General features: G+C 61.6%; 2 protein-coding genes across 6 annotated transcripts; both read left to right on the forward strand.

Moving 5' to 3' along the window:
* Nucleotides 1-3,943: 3,943 nt before the first annotated feature.
* Nucleotides 3,944-16,622, forward strand: Nrbp2 (nuclear receptor binding protein 2). Of its 2 annotated transcripts, XR_006145821.1 has the most exons (19): nt 3,944-4,151; nt 4,326-4,448; nt 4,517-4,618; nt 4,715-4,804; nt 4,968-5,008; nt 5,101-5,195; nt 5,344-5,367; nt 5,440-5,523; nt 5,667-5,722; nt 5,801-5,896; nt 7,078-7,210; nt 7,306-7,408; nt 7,489-7,539; nt 7,613-7,748; nt 8,432-8,485; nt 8,564-8,627; nt 8,717-8,772; nt 8,939-9,961; nt 16,612-16,622. XR_006145821.1 is itself a non-coding variant. In XM_042669454.1 (18 exons), the coding sequence occupies exons 1-18, from the start codon at nt 4,029-4,031 to the stop codon at nt 9,005-9,007; spliced, it is 1,500 nt and encodes a 499-aa protein (XP_042525388.1). In that variant the 5' UTR covers nt 3,944-4,028; the 3' UTR covers nt 9,008-10,507. The 2 variants fall into 2 exon arrangements, 1 of the variants encoding a protein (XP_042525388.1); XM_042669454.1 differs by lacking the exon at nt 16,612-16,622 and having other exon boundaries at nt 8,939-10,507.
* Puf60 (poly(U) binding splicing factor 60) lies at nt 14,022-25,058 on the forward strand. 4 transcript variants are annotated; one of them, XM_042669450.1, is made up of 12 exons: nt 14,022-14,129; nt 17,599-17,685; nt 19,631-19,726; nt 19,834-19,923; nt 20,859-20,909; nt 22,833-22,994; nt 23,086-23,178; nt 23,312-23,525; nt 23,607-23,797; nt 23,919-24,054; nt 24,283-24,518; nt 24,614-25,058. In XM_042669450.1, exons 1-12 carry the CDS (start codon nt 14,106-14,108, stop codon nt 24,911-24,913), a joined length of 1,680 nt encoding a protein of 559 aa, XP_042525384.1. In that variant the 5' UTR covers nt 14,022-14,105; the 3' UTR covers nt 24,914-25,058. The 4 variants fall into 4 exon arrangements, with proteins under 4 accessions (XP_042525384.1, XP_042525386.1, XP_042525385.1 ...); XM_042669451.1 differs by having other exon boundaries at nt 14,062-14,129; nt 17,602-17,685; XM_042669452.1 differs by lacking the exon at nt 20,859-20,909.
* The last annotated feature ends 371 nt before the right edge of the window (nt 25,059-25,429 follow it).

The raw sequence follows: 25,429 nt of genomic DNA on the forward strand, positions 1-25,429 counted from the left end.
CCCCAGGCGCGACGAATCCCAAGAGCAGAGGGGCCTCCTCCGGCAGGCCTGGGACAGTGCAAGGGACAGAGAGGCCGTTTCCCTCATACTGTCCAGCTCAGAAGAGGACCAAGCGAGTCTCTCTGGACTTGGGCTTCCCGTGCCCACCGCAGGGCTGGGGCGACGCCGTCCTCAGGCCAAAGCTGTTGATGTGGCAGGGAGCACGCAGTCCGCAGATGCACCTGGCCTGGGTCTCTGAGCTCCGCCCCTCACTGGTCCAGCTGCCTCCGGGAGCCTCCAGCTGTATCCCGAGGAGGAGGAAGGCCAGGCCAGGGTGCCACACTTGGTGGGGCCCGGATTACAATTCCAACTTGACACACAGTGAGCGGAGGCCCGGGGGGCCCAGCCACTCATGTCCCAGGGCAGGCTGGGACATGAGGCACCGACTCCACAACGGGTCCTCAGTCAAGAGGCCCACACCAGCCACGCTGGGGTCAGGAAGCTCGTGCCAGCCACAGCGGGCTGACGCCCAGGCAGGTGTGAGGAATCGGGTGCACGGGGGGATGTAGAGTCTGGGGGTGTGGGGGGGCACCGGGATTGTGGGATCTTTGTGGCCATCTGAAGACAGAGCTCAGAGTAGTCCCAGGTCTTCGTCAGGCTGAGACCGAAGGGTCACTTAAGCCCAGGTTAAAGCTAACCTAGACAAACAGATGGGCCAAATTAAGTCCAGAATCACCCAGCACCGAATCAGGGGAACTAGAACCTACCAGGCTTTTGGTTTCCATTTGTGGGTTTGGTTTTGTTTTGTTGTTTTCTGAGACAGCCTCCTTCTATGTAGCTCAGGCTGCTGGGAGCACAGGATTCCCGGCTGCAGTTCCCAGCTGTTGGGACTGTAGACACGGGCGGCCACACTGGTCTTTCTTTTCCTCCTCAAAGTCCAGCCTCAGCTTGGCAAGCATCCTGCACTCCTAGTGCTAGGTGGTCCCGGTTACTCCACCAGGATCCTGACATCCACAGCATTCTGGTGTCCTACCGGGTGCCGGCGGCTCACACCATAAGCCTGCTATCCAGTGGGCCTAGATCTGAGGATCACGGTCCTAAGTCCAACTGAACAGGAAAGCCTGTGAGAACCCTGTGGTTCTAATGAACCACCAGAAAAAAAGCCATAAATGCATCTGTGGCTCAAGTGGTGGAGCGCTCACCTTGAGAAGAAAAAAATTCTCCTCAGATGATATGACGCCGTGTCAACTTTATTTTACCACTCTCTTGACAAAGCGCAATTTGGTCTTTTTGACAAATTGTTGCCATGACTAAAACCATGAAGTCTAATGTTCCTCTAAGGCGATTTGGTAACTATGGTGATGTTCCATCACAGAGGGCCTCCAATACAGGAGCAGCTGTCAAGAGCACCCCTGGCCTTCTGTTTAGACAATGCCATCTTCTGCCTCCACTTCACAAGATTAAGAATGGTGACATCCCCCTGAAATCTCTCTTGAAACAATTGGTCATTTACATTCCTTTGGTCCTTCTGAACACATGCTCACTGCCACCCAAATCTACCTCCCGCTCACCACGCTATGGAGGGACGGGTCCAAGAGGCCCTCACGGACTCTTGTCTGGCAGCAGCAGTTTCTTGCCACCTGGTCCCCCAGGGCAGACCACAACCTCCATGCTGGCTTCCTTAGAATGAGAACAAAGGGCAGGGTCATGGCCCTCCTCTCACAGGGGCTAGCCCCTTCCACTGCCACCATCGCAGAAGCGAGTCTTCAAGTCCAGTCTGCCCATCCCCAGCAGGCGCTGCCTACCAGGCAGTAGGGCCCCGGGGCAGACAGGGAATGGTGAGGGACCTCTAGGCACCTCTCACTCCAGCTCCCCCCCCCCCCGGCTTTTTCCTACTGCATCTGGGACACCTGCCCAAGCCCAGGGAGCCAGCTGACCTTCCAGGTGTGACGGGTCAGAAAGCAGGAATGGAGAGAGCAAGCCACCCTCCTCCCCACACCAGTGGGAGGCTCCGAATGACCCTCAGGGAATATGAAGCCATGCCTTCCTCCGAAGTGTATCCGTGTGTCGTTGTTCTCATTGTGAGTCTAGGCTTTAAACAACGCAAATCTCTCCTAGCCTTCCTCAGCCATGGCGCGGGCAGGGCTGGAGGCTCTCCGCACCCCAGCAGCCCACAGTCACCGGTTCCTGCAACACACCCTCCGTCTCTGCCGCCCTCCGTCTCTGCCGTCTGGCGTGGGTTCCTCCTCTGTTCACCCTCCCTCCTTTCAAACAAGGCCATGTTCCAGGTCCCAGGGATGAGGATGCTGTCTCCTTAGATAACCTGCCTAGGCCTGTGCCCTGCCCACCCACAGAACTGGTCAGTATGTTTGCGAGGGTCTGCTGTGTGCCAGGCCTTGTCTTGAGCAGGGGAAGGAGCAGACATCTGCCCGGAGCTCCAGGAGGAATCAGGACACAGAAGGAAGCCTTTGAGTACCACAAGCCACCATGGAGAAAGTGGAAGGAGGTTAGGCTTGGGAGCGGCGGTGCTGCCTGTCTGAGGGGTGACAGGTGACCAGGACCCAAGGGCACGCTGGGAGCGCTGGCAGAGGAAGGCCTTGCTGCCCTCCCTGGCCTGGTGGGCAAACAGCTGAGGCCCAGGCCGCGGGGCAGGCCACAGGGCTGGGTGTCAGGCCAACTGTGAGGGCCTGGATTTGGTCCTCCAAGGAAGGAGAGGCCCGGCCGGCATCCCAGCACGAGCCTGGGCTCTGGCGAGTCATTATTAGGGCTCCTAGGCCTCAGAAAGGCACGAGGGCGCAGGCGCCATTTGCTACGGCCAAGCAAAGGGCTGGCGATGCGTGCCCCCGCCGTGCCCTTGGTTGTGGCACCGAGCAGGCGCGGACCCCACTCATTGCTCCGGCACTCGGGTGGCCCCGCAAAGACACCAATCACGCGGGGCGCGGGACCCGGCTCCGTGGATGGGCTGGGTTTCAGCCTCCCACCCTGCGGAGCCCATCCTCTTCCGGTGAGGAGAGGCCGGGCCAGCCGGGTGGCTCTGTGGGGGCGCGGGGCGCGGGTGCTGGGGCTTGGGGCGACGGGGGTCGTGGGGCGAGGGCGCAGGGGCGCGGACTCTGGGGCTGACACTTGGGCAGGCCGGACACATCGGGCCGGGGGAGCCAGGCATTCGGGCGGTGACGAACCCAAGCCCACCGCCCCGATGCTGGCGCGGAGGGGGACCCCGGGAGCGCGGAAGGGGGACCCCGGGAGCTCGGGAGGGGGACCCCGGGAGCGCGGGAGGGGGACCCCGGTAGCCGGCGCGCACGGCGAGTTCCCCTTCGGGGCCCACGGGGCTCCTGCAGGAACGCGGCCGTCCCCCCCCCCCGTTTGGACGCTGGGGGTTCACTGCCAGCGAAGCGGGGGCTCCGCGGGGCCCACCCCAGGGCGAGGGCGGCGAGGAAGCGGGCGGGAAGAACCCTGCTGGGGGAGCCGGGCGGAGACGGTGCGCGGTGCCCCGGTCGGGGTCGCGCGCCACGGGCGCAGGGCTGGGACAAGAACCCCACCCCGCTGTCTGGGCGGGGCCTCTGCGAGGGGCGGGGCCTCTGCGAGGGGCGGGGCCTCTGCGAGGGGCGGTGCTCGCGAGGGCGTGGCTTCCTGAGCGGGTACCTTGTGATAGGTGTGTCCTGGGCGATATGGGCGGGACTTGTGCGGATGGGCGGGGCCCTAGTGTCGAGCAGATTGGGACTTGGGCGGGGCCTGGACGTCAGGGCGGGGCTTGGACAACCTGGGCAGATTGTGCGGCCGGGGCGGGGCGGGGCGGGCCGGGGCGGGCCGGGGCGGCCCTTCCCAGAGCGGCGCTCCAGCCCCGCCCCCGAGGCGGCTCCGAAGGGGCGGGCCGGCTCCACCCCCAGTCCGCACCAGCCCGCACCGCCGACTCCCTGGCCGAGCCCGGGCTGGAGGCGGCGGCTCCGCGGGTTCCGGGCCGCGCGGCCGGGCGCGGGTCCAGCGCCGAAGGAGCCGAGCGGCGCCGGGCGGCGGATCGCGCGGAGGGCGGTGGCTGGGCCCGCCGAGCCATGGCGGCTCCGGAGCGGGCGCCGAGGCGGGGCCGCGAGCGGGAGCGGGAGGACGAGAGCGAGGACGAGAGCGACATCCTGGAGGAGAGCCCGTGCGGCCGCTGGCAGAAGCGGAGGGAGCAGGTGGGCGCCGAGGGGCCGCCGGGCCGCGGGGCCTGCGCCCGGGGCCAGCCCCTCTCCAGTGCCCCGGCTCCTCGAGGAGCGGGTCTGGGCCTGCGGCGCACACCGGGCCCGTGGGCGGGGGGCAGGGACCGCGTGCCCCACCCCGCCGCACACGTACCCCGCTCCCACCGGCAGGTGAACCAGGGGAACATGCCCGGGATCCAGAGCACCTTCCTGGCCATGGACACGGAGGAGGGGGTGGAAGTGGTGTGGAATGAGCTCCACTTCGGCAACAGGAAGGCCTTCGCGGCCCACGAGGTGAGAATGGCTGCCCCTCCACCCCCGTGCCTGGCCGAAGGCGGCCAGGTGACCGTCCCCCTCCCCAGGAGAAGATCCAGACCATGTTCGAGCAGCTGGCGCTGGTGGACCACCCCAACATCGTGAAACTTCACAAGTACTGGCTAGACTCCTCCACGGCTCGTGCCAGGGTGAGCCGGGGCGCGTGTGAGGGGGCTGGGGGCTCCTGGGGCGCCGGGCCGTGGGCTGCCCCCTGAAACGGCAGAGCTCCCGCACCCGCCCCGCAGCTCATCTTCATCACCGAGTACGTGTCCTCGGGCAGCCTCAAGCAGTTCCTCAAAAAGACCAAGAAGAATCACAAGGCCATGAACACACGGGTACGGGGAGTGGGCCAGGAGGGGACCTGGAAGGTCTGGGACGGGGCAGGGGCGGGGCAGTGGGGGGCTCAGGGCAGCTCCGGACAGGGCCAGGGCGGCAGGCAGGCTCCACAGGCCCAGCCGTGTCTGCACCCACCCAACGGAGCCATGCGTCCACCGCCAGGCCTGGAAACGCTGGTGCACGCAGATCCTGTCGGCGCTCAGGTGAGGCCTGGGTTTGCTCGGCTTGTCCCAGTGGGCCTCATCTCTCCCCCGCCCTCTGACCTGGCGCCTTCTCCTCCCCACCACGTCCCCAGTTTTCTGCATGCCTGCAGCCCCCCCATTATCCACGGAAACCTGACCAGTGACACCATCTTCATTCAGCACAACGGCCTCATCAAGATCGGCTCCGGTGCTGGCAGGGCCAGGGCAGGGGGGCAGGGGTGGGGGGGGCGGGGTCAGGGGTGGGGGTAGGTCTAGGGAATCTCAGGGAGCCTAGGGCAGAAGTGGTTGGTGACGCTGCCTGCTGACGTTCATCCTCTCCGCTGTGGCCCGCGCAGTGTGGTACAGGATCTTCTCCAATGGTGCGTGGGGCCTCTGAGGGGATCCCAGGGTGCGTGGGGAAGCGCTGTGCTCAGCCCCACGCTCTTCCCTAGTGCTCCCAGACGACCTCCGCAGCCCCATCAGGGCCGAGCGTGAGGAGCAACGGAACCTGCACTTCTTCCCTCCGGAGTACGGTGGTGAGTCTGGGGCGGACAGTCCAGGGTGGGCAGCCAGGGGCAGTGAGGCCGGGGCAGTGAGGCCAGGGTGGGCAGTCCAGGGCGGCCCACGCCCCCTGCTCACACAGCCACCATTCCCACCTGCCCCCACCTCCCCCGTGCAGAGGTCAACGATGGGACGGCGGTGGACATCTTCTCCTTTGGGATGTGTGCCCTGGAGGTAGTAGCACCCCTCCCAGCCCCTTTCCAGTGGGCTCTCCCCCCACCTTACCTGTGCTCCATCCCGGCTGCACCCCAGATGGCTGTTCTGGAGATCCAGGCCAACGGGGACACCCGAGTCACAGAGGAGGCCATTGCTCGAGCCAGGCACTCGCTGAGTGACCCCAACATGCGGGTGAGTGCTCGTCCTGCCCTTGAGCCTGGCTCTAGGTGGCCAAGGAGGCCGGCGAGGTGCTTGGAGCAGGCTAAAGGGGTTAGCCAATCAGGACAGCTGAGGGTGAGCCAGCTGCTGCCTGGAGGACCCTCTCCCCCGCCCTCCCTCCCAGAGGAGGGCTCACTGGAGCTCATTGCTCCTGCCAGTCAAGGATTGTAGAGTGTGGCTGCGGAGCCCAGGCCCTAACTTGTCCTCAAGGCCCTCGAGTCAGGGCCTGGCTGGGCTGCTGGTGCACTGCCTTCCCCTGCATGCTCACCTGTGTGCTCAGCTGCATCCCTGAGGAAGGGAAGGGCTGTGGGATTGGGGCTCTGGGGAAGGGAGGGGCTGTGGGATTGGGGCTCTGGGGGAGGGAGGCGCTGTGGGATTGGGGCTCTGGGAAAGGGAGGGCTGTGGGATTGGGGCTCTGGGGAAGGGAGGGCTGTGGGATTGGGGCTCTGGGGAAGGGAGGGGCTGTGGGATTGGGGCTCTGGGGAAGGGAGGGCTGTGGGATTGGGGCTCTGGGGAAGGGAGGGCTGTGGGATTGGGGCTCTGGGGAAGGGAGGGGCTGTGGGATTGGGGCTCTGGGAAGGGAAGGCTGTGGGACTGGGGCTCTGGGGAAGGGAGGGCTGTGGGATTGGGGCTCTGGGGGAGGGAGGACTGTGGGATTGGGGCTCTGGGGAAGGGAGGGGCTGTGGGATTGAGGCTCTGGGGAAGGGAGGGGCTGTGGGATTGGGGCTCTGGGGAAGGGAGGGGCTGTGGGATTGGGGCTCTGGGGGAGGGAGGACTGTGGGATTGGGGCTCTGGGGAAGGGAGGGCTGTGGGATTGAGGCTCTGGGGAAGGGAAGGGCTGTGGGATTGGGGCTCTGGGGAAGGGAGGGCTGTGGGATTGGGGCTCTGGGGAAGGGAGGGCTGTGGGATTGGGGCTCTGGGGAAGGGAGGGCTGTGGGATTGGGGCTCTGGGGGAGGGAAGGCTGTGGGATTGGAGCTCTGGGGGAGGGAGGGCTGTGGGATTGGGGCTCTGGGGAAGGGAGTTTTGTGAGGACCAGGTTCTCAGGCCCAGCAAAGGGCAAATTACAAAGACCTGGGGTCCTCACAGCACCCCTTTCCCTCTCTATGGGACTAGAGCCTCCACCCACCAACTGCTTCTCCTCCCCACACCCCAGGAGTTCATCCTGTCCTGCCTGGCCCGAGACCCTGCCCGCCGACCCTCCGCTCACAACCTCCTCTTCCACCGTGTGCTCTTTGAGGTGCACTCGCTGAAGCTGCTGGCTGCCCACTGCTTCATCCAGCACCAGTGTGAGGGGAGGCGGGCTGGGTGGGGGCGGGGCCCTGCAGGACCTGTGGGCTCCCCGCCTGAGGCCCACCGCCCTATGCATTCCTACGGACCGCAGATCTCATGCCTGAAAATGTGGTGGAAGAAAAGACCAAAGCAATGGATCTGCACGCAGTGCTGGCAGAGATGCCTCAGCCCCACGGGCCCCCGACACAGTGGCGGTGAGGAGCCGGGCGGAGGCTCCCGGCAGCTCCCCAGTGCCCCCCACGCCTGCCCCTCATGTGTCTCCCACCTACACCAGGTACTCGGAGGTCTCGTTCCTGGAGCTGGACAAGTTCTTGGAGGATGTCAGGTGAGCGCTGAAGGAGGCTGAGGCATGAGCGCTGCCAGGCCCAGGCCCCAGACACCCTCTGCTGTGTCCCCAGGAACGGGATCTACCCGCTGATGAATTTCGCGGCTGCGAGGCCCTTAGGGCTGCCGCGTGTGTTAGTCCCACCGCCGGAGGAAGCCCAGAAGGCCAAGACCCCCACGCCAGAGCCCTTCGACTCAGAGACCAGGAAGGTGAGTCCTCACACCCTGCTGGCCCTCCTCCAGGCCACAGGTCAGGCCCATACTGATGCCACCAGGAGGGCTTAGGCCTTGAAAATCAAACTGGGACCCTTCTTTTCAGAGACCTTGCTCCCTAGCCAGATACCAGTCTATCCCTAGCAGTGTCAACCTCATCTGTCAGATCTTACCCCTGAAGCCAGCTAATTCCTAATACCTGCATCCTGGGACTTTCCCAAAACTCACCAGAACCCACATGTCCCCACACCCTCTCCTGCAAGGCATGGCCGGGCCCCCTCCCCTCCCCTCCTGGTCCTGCCCACACTCCGTGGCTCCAGGGGCTTTGGCCTCCGTTGTGTTCCACTGCTGCGGCCCTGAGCTAAGTCTTTTGTAGCCCTCACCTGGACCATGTGCCAGGCACCCTGTCTCCTTCCTCTCCACTCCCTCCCGTCCACAAGGCCCTGGCTTCATGTCCCATCGTCCCCTGCGTGTCCAGTGTTCTTTGCCCGAGCGAAGCTCCCGTTCATCCCTCAGCGCCCAGGCCCGATGCCTCCTCCTGCAGGCTTGCCTCGTGCCCAGGCACAGGCAATGGGCTGGGCTCTCTGGGTGTTCTTGAAGATGCCGCCCGCTCGCGTGCGGCCTCAGCTGTCCCCTCTGGCCTGGTTGCTGAGCTGCCCTCATGGTGGCCTTGCTCCCAGGTGGTCCAGATGCAGTGTAACCTGGAGAGGAGCGAGGACAAGGCACGCTGGCATGTGAGCAGGGCCCTGGGCCGGGCCGGGCAGGCGGGCTGGGCCCCGCTGCCCGGCCCAACCACACCCTCCCGCCTCCAGCTCACGCTGCTTTTGGTGCTGGAGGACAGGCTGCACAGGCAGTTGACCTACGACCTGCTCCCAAGTAGGCTGGCCGGGGACACGGGTGGTGGCTGGGGCCCAGGCTGCCCAGTGCTGCCACCTCACGCACCCTCTGCCCCGTCCTTGCTGCAGCCGACAGCGCCCAGGACCTCGCCGCAGAGCTGGTGCACTACGGCTTCCTGCATGAGGTGGGCAGCAGGGAGGGGGGTGGGGGGGCGGGGGGGCACCCAGGACCTCGCAGCAGAGCTGGTGCACTACGGCTTCCTGCATGGGTGGGCGAGGTGGGCAGCAGGGGGGGGGGCGGCGGCTTTCTGCCTCTCACCTCCGTCTGCCACGCCTCGCTCCCCACTGCAGGACGACAGGGCGAAGCTGGCCGCCTTCCTGGAGAGCACGTTCCTCAAGTACCGGGGGACCCAGGCTTGACCCACACAGCCCTGGAATCCCAGCGTGGCGCTGCGGCTCAGGGTGGCCCCACTTGGGAGAGGCTGGCGCCCCCCAGAGCTGCCCTCGGCTGGCTCTCCCGAGTGAATGAATCCTGGGCCTGCTGGTGGGCCTGGAGTCTCCCTGAGCAGCGCTGGGCCCCAGGGGTGGGGGTGGAGCTCAGCAGAGCGAGGGAGCGTGGGTGAGGGGTGGAGGGAGGGCAGGGGTCAGCCCTGGACAGACCTCTGCCAGGGAGCCTGCCACATCTGGCAGGGAGAGCAGGCACCCACCATTGGCACAACAGACCCAGGCCGGGAACCCGGAGAGCAAGCTGTGACCCGGTTTGGTGCGTGTGCAGCGTTGAGCTGGGAGCCAGCTGGCCAGAGAAGCAGGATGGAGCCTGCAGTCAGCAACGCCCCGGGGGCTGGGGGCTCTGGGCAGACCGCCGAGCCCCATCCCTGATCTTCCATTCACACAAGACTGCCTCCTGCGCCCCTCCCCGCTCCCCGGCAGCTGTGGCCTGGGCCCCCTGGCCGCCTGTCTCTCGCACTGGGCTCCTGCGGCGCTGTCAGGCCACCCACGGGATGCTCACACCACCTTGGTTTCTGGCACTGCCTGTGTTCCAGTTTCCATCTTAGTTAATAGTCAAGGTGTTTTAACTTGTATGCGTAAACTTCATGCATTCAACTTCCTTTTTAAGCATTTCAAATGTCAAACCAGGAAGGCTCACCACTGTACTAGTTGTATATAGCTGCCGAACATCACAAACTTAGTGACTCAAGATAAACACACGCTTATGATGATTCTGTGGGTGGGAAGAACACCCAGGGTCCTACCAGACTAAATCAAGTGTTACATTGACTTTCATTGTATGTCTTCTCGGAGGTTCTGGTGGAATCTACTTCCTGCTCATTCAAGTGCTGACAAAATTCACTTCCTGGCCATGGTAGGGCCCAGGTTTCTTAAGTCAACTGAAGGCCACTCTTAGCTTCTAGGCTCACCCACCATCTTGCTCCCTCCTTCCTCTACATCAAGGCCAGCAGCACCCAGTTGAATCCGCTGTAAACCTATCATCTCCATCTCCCTGAGGATTCCTGTGATTAGATCAGGCCCACCCAATAACCCCTCACAAGCTCTGTAAATCCACCACATCCACAAAGCACCCTCTGCCCTGTAGATTAACGGCAACTGGTAATTCTGGTTAAGGAACTGACAATTTTTGGGGGGGGGGGGGGTGTTCTGCTTACCACACCACCTTAACCAAAAGCCAGAATTAAAACTTGCAAAGCAGGCATATCAAATAAATGAACTAGAATGGATTTCAGGTTATCTTTAACATTCCAATAGCTTTACAAACTTCTTCAGATCCTCCTACTTTCCAGTATGAAATTGTACATCTCATATAACGGGAATTCTGGGAGCTGGCTAGTCTTACACAGTTTCCATAAGCGATTGAAGCAGCGATTAAATGAGCTGGAAAGCACCAGCATTTCCAGTGCCGAACTTCCTTCAGTCTTTGTTGAGTTTCCTTTTAAGTGTTATCTTTCCGGAATTACATGTAAACTGTCTTAAAAGTGGAATCATCTTTTGGGGTCAATCGCTAAGAAATCTAGTCTGTTCTCTGATCATCCCCAAATTCAATTCTCCTAGGTTTTCTTCAGGCACTTAGAATGTGTTTCTCAAAAACCACACTGCTAGCCGAGTGCCGGTGGCTCATGCCTGTCATCCTCACTACTCAGGAGGCTGAGATCTGAGGATCATGGTTCAAAGTCAGCCCAAGCAAGAAAGTCCATGAGACTTATCTCCAATAAATCACTCAGAAAACTAAAAGTGCTGCTGTGGCTCAAGTGGTAGAGTGCTTGTCTTGAGCTGAAGAGCTTACGGACAGCGCCCAGACCCAGAGTTCAAGCCCCATGACCACCACCACCAACAACAACAGAAAAAAACACTGCTGCTTTAACCAAAAGCCCAAACCCAAACAAAGAAAATTGCCAAGGCATACCAAATAAATTAACAATGAAAAGAATGTTTTGGTCTTGGGCTTTGTGGGGGGTGGACAGCGGTGTCCGCAGTGCCATCTGCAGGGCTCATCTGCCACCCCTGCCAGCCTCTCCCTGCAGGGCCAGGTCACTGCCATCTGTGGATTATCCAGCTGCATTGTCACAGGTGTCCCCGGAGAACGAGGTGTCCTGTGTTGTATTTTCTCTCTTGCACAACTGTTGTATCCCTGGAGTGGATAATTTTTTTGACTTGGTTTTGTGTGTCTGCCATTCGTCTTTAGATACTCTTTGAGAAATGGACCGCCTCTCCATGCAATGGGCATAATCAAACAGTTTCTTGTTTTCCTGAGTCTCATCAAGTGAGCCCTGCGCCCCGCTGCCATCCTAGGATACTTTCCCTGGGTGCCTGGAGCCCATTCTGTTGTCTCTACAGCCCAAGCATTCCTCTCATCCCTTTGAAGAGGGGCTGTCTCCTGAGAGGATACATGCAAAGTCATGGAGTCTGCCTGTTCGTCTTTGGTGTGTGTGTGTGTGTAAAAATGCTGTACAGAGGGGTTACAGTTACATAAGGCAATGAGTATATTACATGTTGATCAGTTACTCCTTCCCTTCCCTTGTTGTCCCATTATCTCTCCCCCCCCCCCCCGCTTTTTTTTTTTTCCTCAAGGTGAGCACTCTACCACTTGAGACACAGCGCCACTTCTGGCTTTTTTCTGAGTGGTTTATTGGAGATAAGTCTTAAAAACTTTCTTACCTGGTCTGGCTTCAAGCCACGATCCTCAGATCTCAATCTCCCGAGTAGCTTATAGGCACCGGCCACTAGTACCCTGCTGGATTTGCTTTCCTAGAGGTGTTATGGGGGTGAGAGGCTAGACTCCAGAACTGAACTGCTGCTCTCTGTGCTATGGCTGGAGCCGTGGCAGTAGGACCCATTGCAGAGGGCAGCTGCAACAGCGGTTATGAGCTCCAGGTGTGAGAAGAAGCGAGACCGGCAATCAAGGACCTGTGCCCAGTGCTCTTCATCTCTATCAAGTTGCCACCACGCACAGGGCTCCCTCTAGCTGTGGTGGTGAGCCCCACCCCTCAGCCATCCTGGCCCCCAGGCTGTGGTGTTCTGGCTGGTCCTAAGCCATGGAGACTAGCTTCTGTTTTCTTGCTACTTGGTTTTGCTGTTTTGCATTCTGGATGGTCTCAAGTTCATCTTTCAAGGGCATATCTAATTGCTGACTCTTTTCGTGAAATTTTTCATTTGGAAAAACTCACTTGATGAATATTCTTTATATGTCAGTTCTTGTTTTTTGGATGCAACATCTTGGATACCTCTGAGGATGTCCTTTAGCTTTATTTTTTTCTTTCCTCAGCTTTCTTTATTGCTTTGGTTCTTTCTGTCTTTTGGTAGCCCTGGGGTTTTGAACTCAGGGCCTCACCCTTGCTAAATAAGAGCTCAATCGCCTGAGCCATGCCCCCATCTCTTTCTGCTTTCACTTTTTGCTCAGGCTAGTCTAGAGCCATGCTTTTCCTACCTACATGTCTCTTGGTGGGGTTGTGGGAACACAGGCCCTTAGTTCTGAGTCTCATTCCCTCCTCCTTTTGTGCCTGGTGATCCAGTGCTGTCCAGTGCTGCTTGAGAGTTCATGGCTGGAACTTCCCACCTGCTAAGATTTAAGGCCAGGGTCTGGCTGGGCCATTCTAGGCAACCCCAGCTGCTGGTCTTACCTTCCAACTTGGGAAGTACAGAGAGACCTCCTCTTGGAGGAACCTGAATGGCAGGTGTGAGGTCAGCCTCCGGGAGTGGGGGAGGGGCAGCAGTCTCACTCATGCTCCAACTTGTTTTGTTGTTTGTTTTGCCAGTCCTGGGGCCTGAACTCAGGGCCTGGGCACTGTCCCTGAGCTTCTTACCACCTGAGTTACGTGCCACTTCTGGCTTTTTCTGTGTATGTGGTACTGAGGAATCAACCCCAGGGCCTCATGCATGCTAGGCAAGCACTCTTCCACTAAGCTACTTTCCCAGCCCTCATGTTCCAACATTTGAAACAGAGCCAGATCTCAGGGCTCCTCTCCCAGAACCCACTCCCAGGCGGTGCCTGCCTGCACCAGCAGCGGGGGAAGAGGCCTGCTTTTTCCAGCAGCACTATCACATGAGCTGCTGTGACGGGACCTCCTCCATCCAGCCGACGGGAGCAGCTCTGCTGTCCTAACCCCTTCAGTTCTACAACATTCCACCGCTGCACTCACAGGCTTTGCCTTTGTGAATCTTTTCTGTCACTATAGAGGGGCTTACGGACAGAAATACTGTCATATATTGCTAGAGATGTCTATATTCCACTGTAGTTACTCAAAGTTGAAGAGAGACTGCCTGTCCGGTGACGACGCTAGCCTCAGGAAGCTGAGTTGTGGGAGTTTACGTATTCGTTCTCTTGCAAACGGACACCTGGTTTGGGGTCTTGGCACTGGGCTGTGAGCTCTTCCCCCATCACAGATGAACGCCTGGAGCCTGTGTGTGTGTGTGCATGACTGAATGTGCACACGCGCCAGCGCTGGGGCTTGAACTCAGAGCCAGGGTGCCGCCCGAGGCTAGCGCTTAAGTCACACGGACACTTCCAGCCTTTTGGGTAGTTAACTGGGGAAAAGACTTTCCTGCCTGGACCATAATCCCCAGCCGCCAGCCGCGGGGGTAGCGGGGACGCCGGCCTGAGCCTCGGGGCCTTCGGAAATAGCGCTCGGCCTAGGGGACGGAGCTCTGGCCCTCCCGCAGGCGGCTCCGGCTGTCCCGGCGCCGCGCGCCCGGCAAGCCGGCTCTGTGAGCCACTGGGCAGCGGACGCGAGCGACGCCCGACCAGCCGGGACGGAGGGGAGCTCCCGGGTCCGCCCCGCGCGGCCCCCGGCGGCGGAGCTGCGGGCGACACGCCCGCTCCCCCGCGCGGCCCCGCCCCGGGGGCGTTGACCACCTTTCCCCGCCCCGGAAGTGACTTCCTCTCTCCTTCCACGTCGCTCGAAAAAGACCTCTTATCGCGAGAATTCCTTCGCTGGCCCCCAGATCGCGCGAGACTGCGGAAGGAGCCGGAGTGTGTGGCGCGCGCGGCGGCCGCGACGGGCGCAAGATGGCGACGGCGACCATAGCTCTGGTAAGCGGGCCCCTCCGGCCGCGGGGTGGGCCCGGGCGGCCGGGGCGCGTCGTCCGCCGGCCCGGGCGCAGGGCCTCCCCCGGGGCCGCGGCGGCCTCCGCGCAGCGCGGGGCGCGCGGGGGGCGGGCCGGCCGCTGCGGGCCGCGGCCGAGCTTCCGGCCTGTGGACAGCAGCTTCCGGCGGCCGGGAGTGGGCCGGGCTCCGCGGGCGGGGTGGGGCCGGGCTCCGCGGGGCGCCTCGCCCGCCCCGCCCGGGCCGGGCCGGACCCGCGCTGCGGCCCTGCGGGCCCCGGCCTGTGGCTCCGCGCTCTCTGGACGCCGCCTCCGCGCCCTGCTCCGAGCCCCGGCGCGGCCTTGGGGTCCAGTGGGGAGGCAGCGTAGGCCTTGCGCCGGGAGTCGACGGGGCGGCGGGGCCCAGGGTCGCAGGGCCCCACGCCCACCTCGCGGGCCGGGCGGGGAGGGGTGCCCGAGCCTCCCCCCACCCAGGCCACCTCCTGGCGAGAAGGTCTGAGACCCGGGCGGGTACGTGGAGGCGGGACTGCCGGGTCAGAGGGCACACAGGCTGTCACCGCCGGGCCCTGGGCTGGGAACCGTACCTTTCTCTGGTGGGACGGGATGAGGGAACACGAGGTGCAGGCTTGTGAGGGACAAGCTCGGTGCGTGGCCACGTGGCCCTCACAGCAGAGCCGGATGGTCTACTGGAGGAGAAAGCCATAGGGAAGGACCTGGCAGTCGGGGTTGAGGAGAGGAAGCTCGGGGTCGAGGTCGGGATGTGGTCAGGGAGGGCGTAGCAAAGCGATGGCTTCCGCAGAGAGCCCTGTGCTCCCGGGACTGAGGCCGAGCTGGGCACCGCCGCACTGTGCATGCTGACAGGTCACCACCAAGTCAGTGTCAGGATGGACACAGGTGTAAATCTGACCCCGAAGCAGTAGTTCCCAGGGAGGTGTTTGTTGTCTCCAAACCTTCTCCAGGTTAGTACCTGTTCTTTACCTGTCCAGGCCCATGCTTATACAGCTTGAGAGGCTGGCCCTTCTTCCTCTCCCCTCCCCCCTCCCCTGTCCCTTTCTCTCCTACTCCCTCCCCCCCTCCCCCTTCCTCCTTTGTTTTAGGGGAACAGATCTGAGGATGAACCCAGGGCCTTTCCCATGCTGAGTGTACCCTACCACTGAGCTACACCCTAGCCCAGCTTTTGGGTGGAAAGATGTCTGGAAAGGTTCTCTAGTCCCCGTTATCCTGATTGAGCATAATGAGAGCTTGTTCTCTGTGTGCTGGTGCTTCACCTCTTGGAGTGCCTGGACCCTGCCTGACAGAGATCTGTTGTGGATGCAGGAAGACAGAGAAGGACTTCCTCTCCTCAGACCTATCCTGCCTGGTAGCTGCAGAAATAACAGCCCTTTCACATCAAAAGTTCAGTCTTCACTGTTTGACTTATTCTTTGTTCTGACCACCCACTCTGTTCCCACTCAGGGTATTTTCCCTTGAGTTCCTTCTTTCCTTGCATGGGTACAGCCGCCACCTTTACCTCCTGAAGTTCCTGCTCATGTCTTCTCACAAAGGAGGCCTTCCCTGGGTGCCACAGCCTAGAATGCCCCCGTCAACTCTTCCCATGCTGCACTTAGTGCTTGCTACTACAGGATTAGCTTAGGAGGCACCCAATGGAGAGTTCGTTGCCAGCACTTGACCATGAGGCTCTCGAGAGTTGTATTTCCCAGTTCCTTGTTTTTGCAGCATCTGCAGAGCTTAGCAAAAATCCTGGCTATGGATTAAGCATGTAAAGGGGCCTTAACAGATGAGAAGCAATATTTTACAGCCATGCTGATATTACTGATGGTAGTAGTAACAAGTACCTGTGGCAGTCTTCCTGTGTGGAGGACTTGGTGGATGTGATTCAGTAAATCTTTAAACTGTCCTAGAGGTAGGCCATTCCCCTTTAGGACTGAGGAGCCTGGGGCCCAAAATCTCGTTGTTTATCACAGGTCACTTAACTTTTCTTCCCAGTTGCAGTACTTTTTGTTGTGGGCTGCTGAAGGTAGCAGCTGGGATTGGCCACCCCCGAGTCCCTCAGCAGGACTGCCCCTCAGGGGGTTCCCACACCTGGTGCTAGGGAGTCCTGTGACTGCACAGCTTACAATTCCACTGTCAAGGTGACAGCATGTGCTATCTGGTAAAGTGGCGGCTTTCTCCGGGCTCTGCAGTGGCTGGTTAGAGAGGAGTTCCAGGCTCCGGCGAGAGTGGTGATGACGCGTTGTTCCGTGTCCAGAGTGGGCCAGAGCTCTCACCTCAGCTGTGTCATCCCAGCTGTGCCCGTCCTTGTGTTGGCTAGGACAGTGGCCGGGCAAAGCAGGAAATGTATGCACGCTGCAGTCTCACCTGCTGCTGTGAGTCCAGGGCAGGGCCTGGAGCGTGCTTTCATTGTGGGTGTCGGCAGTCTTTGCTTTGTGAGTGGGCTGTGTCACAGAGGCCCCCTTTCCTTTGACTCTGAGGTGCCGTTTCTAGCAGTGCTGCTGCTGCATTGGCAGTGTTGCAGGCAAGGCTGGGTGCTAATAGAGCCATCCTTGGTCACCGAGGTCTTTCAGAGGTGTGCCCTGACCAGGCCCTCCTCTTTGTGCATGTATCCTTTCATGCCCTTAGCCCTCTGCGGGTCATATCCTTGAGCTAGGAGCAGGGTGAGTGCAGAGTAGGTTTGAGGGCCATGTCCCCCCACTCCCGCCAGTGGTCCACCTCTGCCTGGGTCTGTCCTGCCCTTTGCCATCCGCTCGCTACTCCCTGAGAGCTTTCTCTGCACAGCAATTCCCTCTCTTCTCCGAGTGTTGGTCTTGGTGGGTGGTGGAGAGCCAAGCTATTACCCTCCTAAGAATCTGAACAGCGCCTGCTGCGGAGGGAGGCCTGGCCCACCTGTGCAAGAGCCGAGGGGCAGACCACCCCTGCGCCTGGGGAGGCTGGAGGACACAGCCAGCTGGTGTCCTTATCGGGCTTGGCCCAGAGGATTTCCTGCGTGTGGGGCTAGAGCACTGTTTGCTCTCTCGCACTCCACCATTTGAGATACAGTTCCACTTCGGGCTTTTCTTTGGTAGTTTTTAGTGGCAGTAAAGAGTTTCACAAGCTTTCCTGCCTGGGCTGGCTTCGAACTGTGATCCTCAGATCTCAGCCTCCTGAGTAGCTAGCATGACAGGTGTGAGCTACCAGTGCCCAGCTTGCCCTTTCTTCTCTGTTTCGTTTTTTTGTTTTTTCCTGGAAATGCACTGCTAGTTTGCGCCTGCCCTGGAATCTGCTCTGCTTTCTGTCAGCTTCAGGTGGGCTTGAGAGACAGTACCGGGTGGGAGTGAAGGCTGGGACTACTCAGGTGTGAGCTGGAGCTGGCCATCCTGTGCCTCTGCCTGACCTTGACTCACCCGCGGGGAGAGAAGAGGAGAGAGGGCCTGGATGAGGTTGTGTGAGTGTTGGTTACAATGTCTCCTTCCTGCCTGCAGCAGGTCAATGGCCAGCAAGGAGGGGGGTCGGAGCCAGCGGCAGCGGCGGCAGTGGTGGCAGCAGGAGACAAATGGAAACCTCCGCAGGTACTGACCTTGTGCACCCTCCTCCTCAGACCCACCTGTCTGCCTGCCTGCATTTGTGTCCTGGGCCCACAACGGCCTGGGCCCGGGGCAGGTGAGGAGTTCAGGGTGCTTCTGTGCCTTTGGGCAGAGACTGCCTACAAGACTGCCGGCCTTGCCTGCTCCAGCCCAGCCTTTCCCCTGTGAATGCATCCGCTCCGGGCCAGACCTGGCAGTGGGTTGGCCACTTGGGGGCACTGGAGACCTCAGCTGTGCTCATTTTTAGCCAAATGAGCTCTACGCAGAACCAAATGGGACCCATTGTGTTTAGAGGCAGAAGGGGCCATTTCTATTCTGTTTTAGTTCAGAGCAGAGACCGTGGGAGTCTAAACATAGGTGTGGTGGACTCAGCCCCCACCTTTCCTTCACGCCAGCCTCGGGGTGGGTGCCCACGGGACAAGCCCTCCCCTGCCTGCCGCCTGTGGGAGTGGCTCCTCTGGGCTGGGGTGCTGGGCTGTTGTTGCTGGGCAGTCAGTTCTGTGGCGTTTCTGAGGCAGTGCACATCTCCAGAGTCCCAGCAGGCCTCAAGGATGTGGCTAGGGCTTACCTCTTGAGGTAAGCCCTCCTCCTGGTCCCCAGACACCCTGGGGAGGGACAGGAACATGGCACGCAGCTTGCATCCTGGGAAGCTGTGGGGGCTGAAGCTCCCGGCCAGCCAGGGCCTGCCAGACAGCCATTGATGGGAAAAGAGCCTTTTGTTCTCCAAGACAAAGAAGAGATTGAAAAGTTTCTAGGGGCCAAGGGGGACAGGCATAGATTTCCATGGTGACAGCTTGCTCTGGCGGTCCGGCCCTCGGGCCCTCTCCCACTGAGGAGGAGCAGGCTTGGGGCCAGCTGGGCGGGCCACGGTTGGCTGCCCCGCCTGGCCCGCAGGGCCCTGAGGGCACACGTGGGCCTCCGATTTGGGGGGAGGACTTGTAAAGTTTTCATCTTTCGACCTGGGCTGGAAACGCAGCACTTGGGCAGACAGAGGGATTCTTGGGATTTGAGTCAGCTCGTTTCTGCCTGCCTCTTGTTGTAGTTCGGTCTTTGTTCATTACTCTTGTGTTGGGACCTTCCTTTCTCCTCTACCATTCCTCTCAAGAATACATCTGGAAGCCTCAGGCTGTGATGGTCTTTTTGAGGTCACACACTGGCGCACTGGTGTGTCTTCCCTCCTCCCCAACCCCATGCTCTGCTGGCTCTGACAGGGGGCTTCTCTACCCATTTACATGGCCGAGTTCTGCCTGTAAGCAGCTTGGAAATGGCTTTGACAGGTCTACAGCTGCCGTGGTCAGCACCTTCTGTTCTCCTGGTGTCTGCTGTGCTGTCCCCTGAGGCTACTCTTCCCCTGGCTTCCCTCTGTCAGCTGAGCACGGCACTCGGTGGGGGTGGGCTGAGCATCCCCACACAGGCCTTGCGGGGCCTGGGAGCACACCCAGGTTCTCTAGGTGTGCCTGGTGCCCGCCAGCCAGGGATGGGGCCGGCAGGCGGGCCGGCAGGTGGGCGGCTCCTTGCTCATCCTCACCGTGTGGGGCCCTCAGGGAAGCCACGTCTGTGCCTTAAAGCCATGAGGCCAGAGTGCTTGATGGCTTGGGACTGAGAACTTGTTCTTTCCTCTCCCTGCCCTGGAGGACACCTGAGGCTGGCTTTCTAGAGCAGTAGATGGAGACGGGGTCAGGCTGACTGTAGGGGGCCGGATCCCATCCCACCACTTCTGCCTCTCCTGGCTTCTGAGGAGACCATGTGGTCCAGGCTCTGCGAGCACCCTGGGCAGGCCCAGGGCTCCGAGGCACCTGCCTCCATCTGCCTCTCTCCCGTGGGCCCAGCAGCATCCTGACAGGGGACAGTCCGTGCGTGGTCTGGGGAAAAGGGCCACGTGAGGGAGACCTTGAGTTGGCTGCTGAACACTCCTCTGCTTCCCATCCAGGGCACAGACTCCATCAAGATGGAGAATGGGCAGAGTACCGGCGCCAAGCTGGGGCTGCCTCCCCTGACGCCTGAGCAGCAGGAGGCCCTGCAGAAGGTGAGCGCGCCGCTGGGCGCCGTGGCACGCGGCTTGGCCTGGCCTGCGGGGCCGGCCTCTCCCTGCAGGCCAGACCTCCCAGCGCTTCTCACCACTGTGTCTCACAGGCCAAGAAGTACGCCATGGAGCAGAGCATCAAGAGTGTGCTGGTGAAGCAGACCATCGCGCACCAGCAGCAGCAGCTCACCAACCTGCAGGTGAGTGCCGCCCCCTCCACTCGGCTGCCACCGCCTCGGGTGGCTGTGCTGGAGCTGTCCACCCAGCCTGGGCCGGGAAGCCCTCACTGCCCCTCCCCACCGCCTCGCCATTTCCTCCTCTTCTCTTCTCCTCCTGTGCCTGCAGCTGGCAGCCCCCACAGGTGTTAGGACTCAGACTCGCAAGGCTCATTTTCGGGACCCTCGGGGTCCTCGCTGAGGCACAAGCAGCCCAGCTCTCCTGTCTGTTGCTCGCTGTGGCCTTCTCCTCCCCCTCCTCCTGCTCCTCTGAAGTGCTGCCCAGTCGTCCTTGCATCCCCTCCCCCCCCCCCCCCCCCCCCCCCCCCGCGGCCTCTGGGGCTGCCCACGTCCTTGCCCCCCGGGCTGTGCTAGACTTGGTGGTGGCACGGGGCTGTGTTCCTTCCTGCCCCGAGGTCAGCCCCCACCCCTTCCGTAGTCCAGACCATCAGGGCTGGACCCAGGACTGAGGGCACAGTCTGGGAGTGCTTCCAGTGGCTCTGCTGGAGGCTGGAGGCTGCAATCTCTGGGAAAAGGCCTGTAAAAGACCGACAGGTTCCTGGGCCTTGAGCCTTTTCCTTAGCTTCCCCCCCCTCCCCCCCCCAGGCCCAGCCCTGAGATATCAATACTGTCAGGAGATGTTCCTGGCTGTTCACTGCACTTGCTCGTCCATCCCTTCTCCCTCCCTTCTGCCCTCAACAGCCCTTCTGCAAAGGCTGCGGGCGGGGCACCGGGGGCTCTGAGGCCCCCCCTGGGCAGGTGCTGGCGGCCAGCCAGAGTGGCCGGCCGTGTGGGAAGACAGGCGGGCCTCCCTGGCAGGGCGGGGACTCCGGGCCTTGCCGCTGTCTGCGTGAGGTATTGACAAGAGCGGGAGACTGCTCGGCTCCAACAGACTGAACTCTGTCTTTACTGTCTTTCAGATGGCAGCAGTGACAATGGGCTTTGGAGATCCTCTCTCACCTTTGCAATCGGTCAATAGAAATGCTCACTTCTTCCGGGGCTCATGTCCTTAGTCAGGGCTAGAGGGGGGCAGTGCAGCCCACTGCTGGGGACCTTGCTCCCCTGGCCGGCCCTGCCCGCCAGCTCTGGACGAGCGCAGCAGAGCGCCAGGCATGGCGGGGCCATGGTGTGGGCACCCACCCCGGGACCGCCCCTGGGGAGGCCTCCATCTGCTCTGAGGGCCCGTCTTAAAACTAACCGGCCAGGTAACTGCGGAGGGCAGCCGCGGCAGCCAGCCAGGGAGGGTAGCTGCCAGTGCCGGGCTCTGTGCCCCGCTGCCACACGCAGGGGCACTCTGTGGGCCACCAGCTCTCCGTCTCCAGGCTCTGGGCTCACGGGTTGGGGTCAGGCCTCTGAGGAGAGAGAGGCCCTAACTGGCCCCATCAGACTCTGGAGGGAGGGAGGAGGGAGGGGGAGGGGGCAGGGGACCCAAGCAAGCGAGAGAGGGAAGGAAGGACACGCAGAAACTTGGGCCAGGGGCCTGGCTTTTGGCAAGGGGTAGAGGCTCTGTGGCGCTGGCCACCGCGAGCAGGGAAGCCTGGGAAAGGTGCCCTCCCTCGCCAGCGGCAGGCTGAGGCGGCCAGTCCCGTCCTAGGGAGACCCTGAGGGGAAGAAGTGGCTCTTTATGGGGGCCTTCGTGTGGTGGGGACGCCTCTGAGGAAACGGGGCTGTGGGAGGCGTGCCAGGAGAGCCGCGTGCTGCCTCTTGCCCTGAAAGGAGCACATGGCCCTCTCTGGGGCCTTGACCTGACGGGCAGCCGTGCTGTCCGTCTGGAGAGCCTGCCGGGCGACTGTCAGGGTCCTTGGGCTGAGCCGGAACCTGAGGTCTCTTAGGAGCTGGCTTTGCAGAAGGGCCAGTCCCACTTCAGGGAGCTCCTAGTTTCAGGAAAGCCAGGCCCCAGCGTGGGGGGTCCTGGGGCAGGGCAGATGCCTCACTTGGCTCCACTCTGCTGAGGTTGCTATTGTCTGGAGAAGCAAGCTGGTCTCTGGCCACTGGGACCTTCCTTAGGGAGAGAGGAGTCCTTCCTCGTGTGCAGGCAGGGCTCTGGCAGCCCCGGCCTGGCGCCTCTCCTGTGAGGCCTGTCCGCGGGGATGACCTTTGTTACTCACAGTGGCCAGCTCACAGCCAGGGTCCTGCGCCTGCTGGGCCTGTCAGCTCCCCTGCCCTCAGGAGCCCAGAAACGTCTCCGTTGGCTTCTCTGCCATCTCATGATCATGATGTTCCTGGGGGCCAGGCCAGTGGCTCTTGCCTGGGCCGGCTCTGAGGGCCATGGGCAGGGCTGCAGGCAGCTCTCTTGGGTAGGGAGTATTGGGATGAGGAGAGCGGAGCACTGAGTCCCGCCTGAGTCAGCCCTGCATGAGCAGCTGCTCCTCATTCTCCCCAGGAACCCACTGGGCTCCTGAACTCCTCCCCTGGGGTCTCTTCTGGGCAGTGGCTGCTGTCTTCTGCCTCCCTCTTTTCTGGCCATACCAATGGGTCCTTTTGGCCTGGACAGCACCTCCTTCCCTCTTCTGACATAATACTTGGCTGGGATGGTGGGAGGATCTCCCAGCCCAGCCCAGGGTACTCGGCCCCCAGACTGAAAGGGTGGACTGGGGGGTAGGGCTTCAGCCCTGCCTCCTGACCGCCTGTCAGCTTTGCTGGCACAGTGTGCCTGGGACCTAGGTGGACTGGGGTGTGTCTGTGTCCTGCTGTTCGGCTTGGCCTGCCTTCTTCAGGGCGGGGTCCTGTTGACCCCTGCGCCCTGCCTGCAGGGGCCGAACCTACACTCTGCTGCTGTGTGGGGAACCCTCCCCACAGCAGAGCTGGGTGGGTGGACGAGGAGGGGAAAGGGCTGCTAAGCCTCCTGCCCTCCTGACAAGCCAGTGGCTCTCTCTCCTTCTGTCCTGCTGCAGATGGCAGCTCAGCGGCAGCGGGCACTGGCCATCATGTGCCGAGTCTACGTGGGCTCTATCTACTACGAGTTAGGAGAAGACACCATTCGCCAGGCCTTCGCCCCTTTTGGCCCCATCAAGAGCATTGACATGTCCTGGGACTCTGTCACCATGAAGCACAAGGTGAGCAGGCCAGGTCTGTGCTAGCTGCGCCAGGCCAGGCCAGGCTTCCTCCTTGGATTGTCTCGGCATGACCCTGCTTCCCTTCGTCTAGGGCTTTGCCTTCGTGGAGTATGAAGTCCCAGAGGCGGCTCAGCTGGCTTTGGAGCAGATGAACTCAGTGATGTTGGGTGGCAGAAACATCAAGGTGAGGGCGAGGGCGTCCGTTTTGGGGCTGAGTTGAGGATGTGGAGCGCCCCGCCAGCGCGCAGAGCGGCTCCACAGATGCCTGCAGTGACCGCCTGGGCTGAGAGTTTGTTTCATCCCGGCGTCTTCACCAGGTGGGCAGGCCCAGCAACATCGGGCAGGCCCAGCCCATCATAGACCAGCTGGCTGAGGAGGCGCGGGCCTTCAACCGCATCTACGTGGCCTCTGTGCACCAGGACCTCTCAGATGACGATATCAAAAGTGTATTTGAGGCTTTTGGAAAGATCAAGTCTTGCACGTTGGCCCGAGACCCCACGACTGGCAAGCATAAGGGCTATGGCTTCATTGGTGAGTTGGAGGCTCCCAAGGGGGGGAGAGGACGGCCTAGTGCTAGGGCTGGCCCTCCTCACTGCTGCTCCCGCCCTGCAGAGTATGAGAAGGCCCAGTCGTCCCAGGATGCTGTGTCCTCCATGAACCTCTTTGATCTGGGTGGCCAGTACTTGCGGGTGGGCAAGGCCGTCACCCCCCCCATGCCCCTGCTAACACCTGCCACACCTGGAGGCCTCCCGCCTGCTGCTGCTGTGGCCGCAGCTGCAGCCACAGCCAAGATTACAGCTCAGGTGAGGGCTGTTTGACAGTGGGTGGACCAACCTGCTGCTCTTTTGGGGACTGGCTCTTCATGTGGTCTTGGGTGGAGGTGGCCAGTCTGGGAACTGAGCGTGGGGGTCTTTTGGGTTGCAGGAAGCAGTGGCTGGAGCAGCGGTGCTAGGTACCTTGGCCACGCCTGGACTGGTGTCTCCAGCACTGACCCTGGCCCAGCCTCTGGGGGCTTTGCCCCAAGCTGTCATGGCTGCCCAGGCTCCCGGAGTCATCACGGGTGAGTGAGTGGACTGGCACTTCTGTTTCTTCACCCTTGCCTCCAGGCTCCGCCTCCAGCCGTTCTCCACTTCCGGCCTCACGCTCACTCGGGTGTGACCCTTTGCGCTTGGGGCAGGCCAGCCATGGCTGACCAAAGATCTGTTGCTTTCCAAGAAGAGCTTTTTTGGGGGGAGGGGGGCGGCGCGGGGGAGTCAGAGAGTGACTGTGGGACCTGGTTTTGCTGCAGGTGTGACCCCAGCCCGTCCTCCCATTCCGGTTACCATCCCCTCTGTGGGAGTGGTGAACCCCATCCTGGCCAGCCCCCCAACGCTGGGTCTCCTGGAGCCCAAGAAGGAGAAGGAAGAGGAGGAGTTGTTTCCAGAGTCGGAACGGCCAGAGATGTTGAGTGAGCAGGAGCACATGAGCATCTCGGGCAGCAGTGCCCGCCACATGGTCATGCAGAAGTTACTCCGGAAGCAGGAGGTAGGTGGCAGGCCTGTTTCCGGTGCTGAGTGGGAGCTTGGGGGGGGGGGGGGGTCCAGGCATGCCATAGTGCTCAGCTGGCCTCTCCCCCACAGTCTACAGTCATGGTTCTCCGTAACATGGTGGACCCCAAGGACATTGACGACGACCTGGAAGGGGAGGTGACGGAGGAGTGCGGCAAGTTTGGTGCTGTGAACCGCGTCATCATCTACCAGGAGAAGCAGGGCGAGGAGGAGGACGCGGAGATCATCGTCAAGATCTTTGTGGAGTTTTCCATGGCCTCAGAGACTCACAAGGCCATCCAGGCCCTCAACGGCCGCTGGTTTGCTGGCCGAAAGGTGGTGGCTGAAGTCTATGACCAAGAGCGTTTTGACAACAGCGACCTCTCTGCCTGACCTTGGCCCGTGTCCTGGACTTGCACTTGCCCCTCTTTTCCTCTGGGTTTTATAGTGATAACAGTGGCTTCCCCGGGGCCAGGCGCTCTGCCCACCCAGCCTGTAATGTGCATAAAGGTGCAGCTGCTGCTGGTCCTGAACTTCACAGTTGGTCCCTTACCCAGATTCTGCGCGTGCGCGCCTGTGTCTGTCTGTCTCTCTCCCCGCCCATCAGTTCTGGAGGAGGAGGAGGAGGAGGCTGGGGGGAGCCCCGGCGGTGGGCGGCGCCGAGGGTCGCACGGGAGTTGGGGGAGGAGGTCTGGCTCTGAGGTGTGCGGACGCACTACGCGGGACACCACGTACGCGCGCGCGCGGCGGGTCGGTCCGGCCAGCCCCCTGGCAGCTAGCTGCCCGGCCGCGGGTCGGCTCGGGGTGGCCGAGCGGGCGGGGCCGCGCCGCCCGCTCCTCCGACGCCTGGGCGGGGCCGGGCTTCCCGGCAGGCTGTGCGCACGAGCGCTACGGGTCCTCGGAGGTTCC

Source organism: Dipodomys spectabilis, unplaced genomic scaffold, assembly GCF_019054845.1.
Source record: "Dipodomys spectabilis isolate Male_0828 unplaced genomic scaffold, ASM1905484v1 ptg000495l, whole genome shotgun sequence".
Lineage (NCBI taxonomy): Eukaryota > Metazoa > Chordata > Mammalia > Rodentia > Heteromyidae > Dipodomys > Dipodomys spectabilis.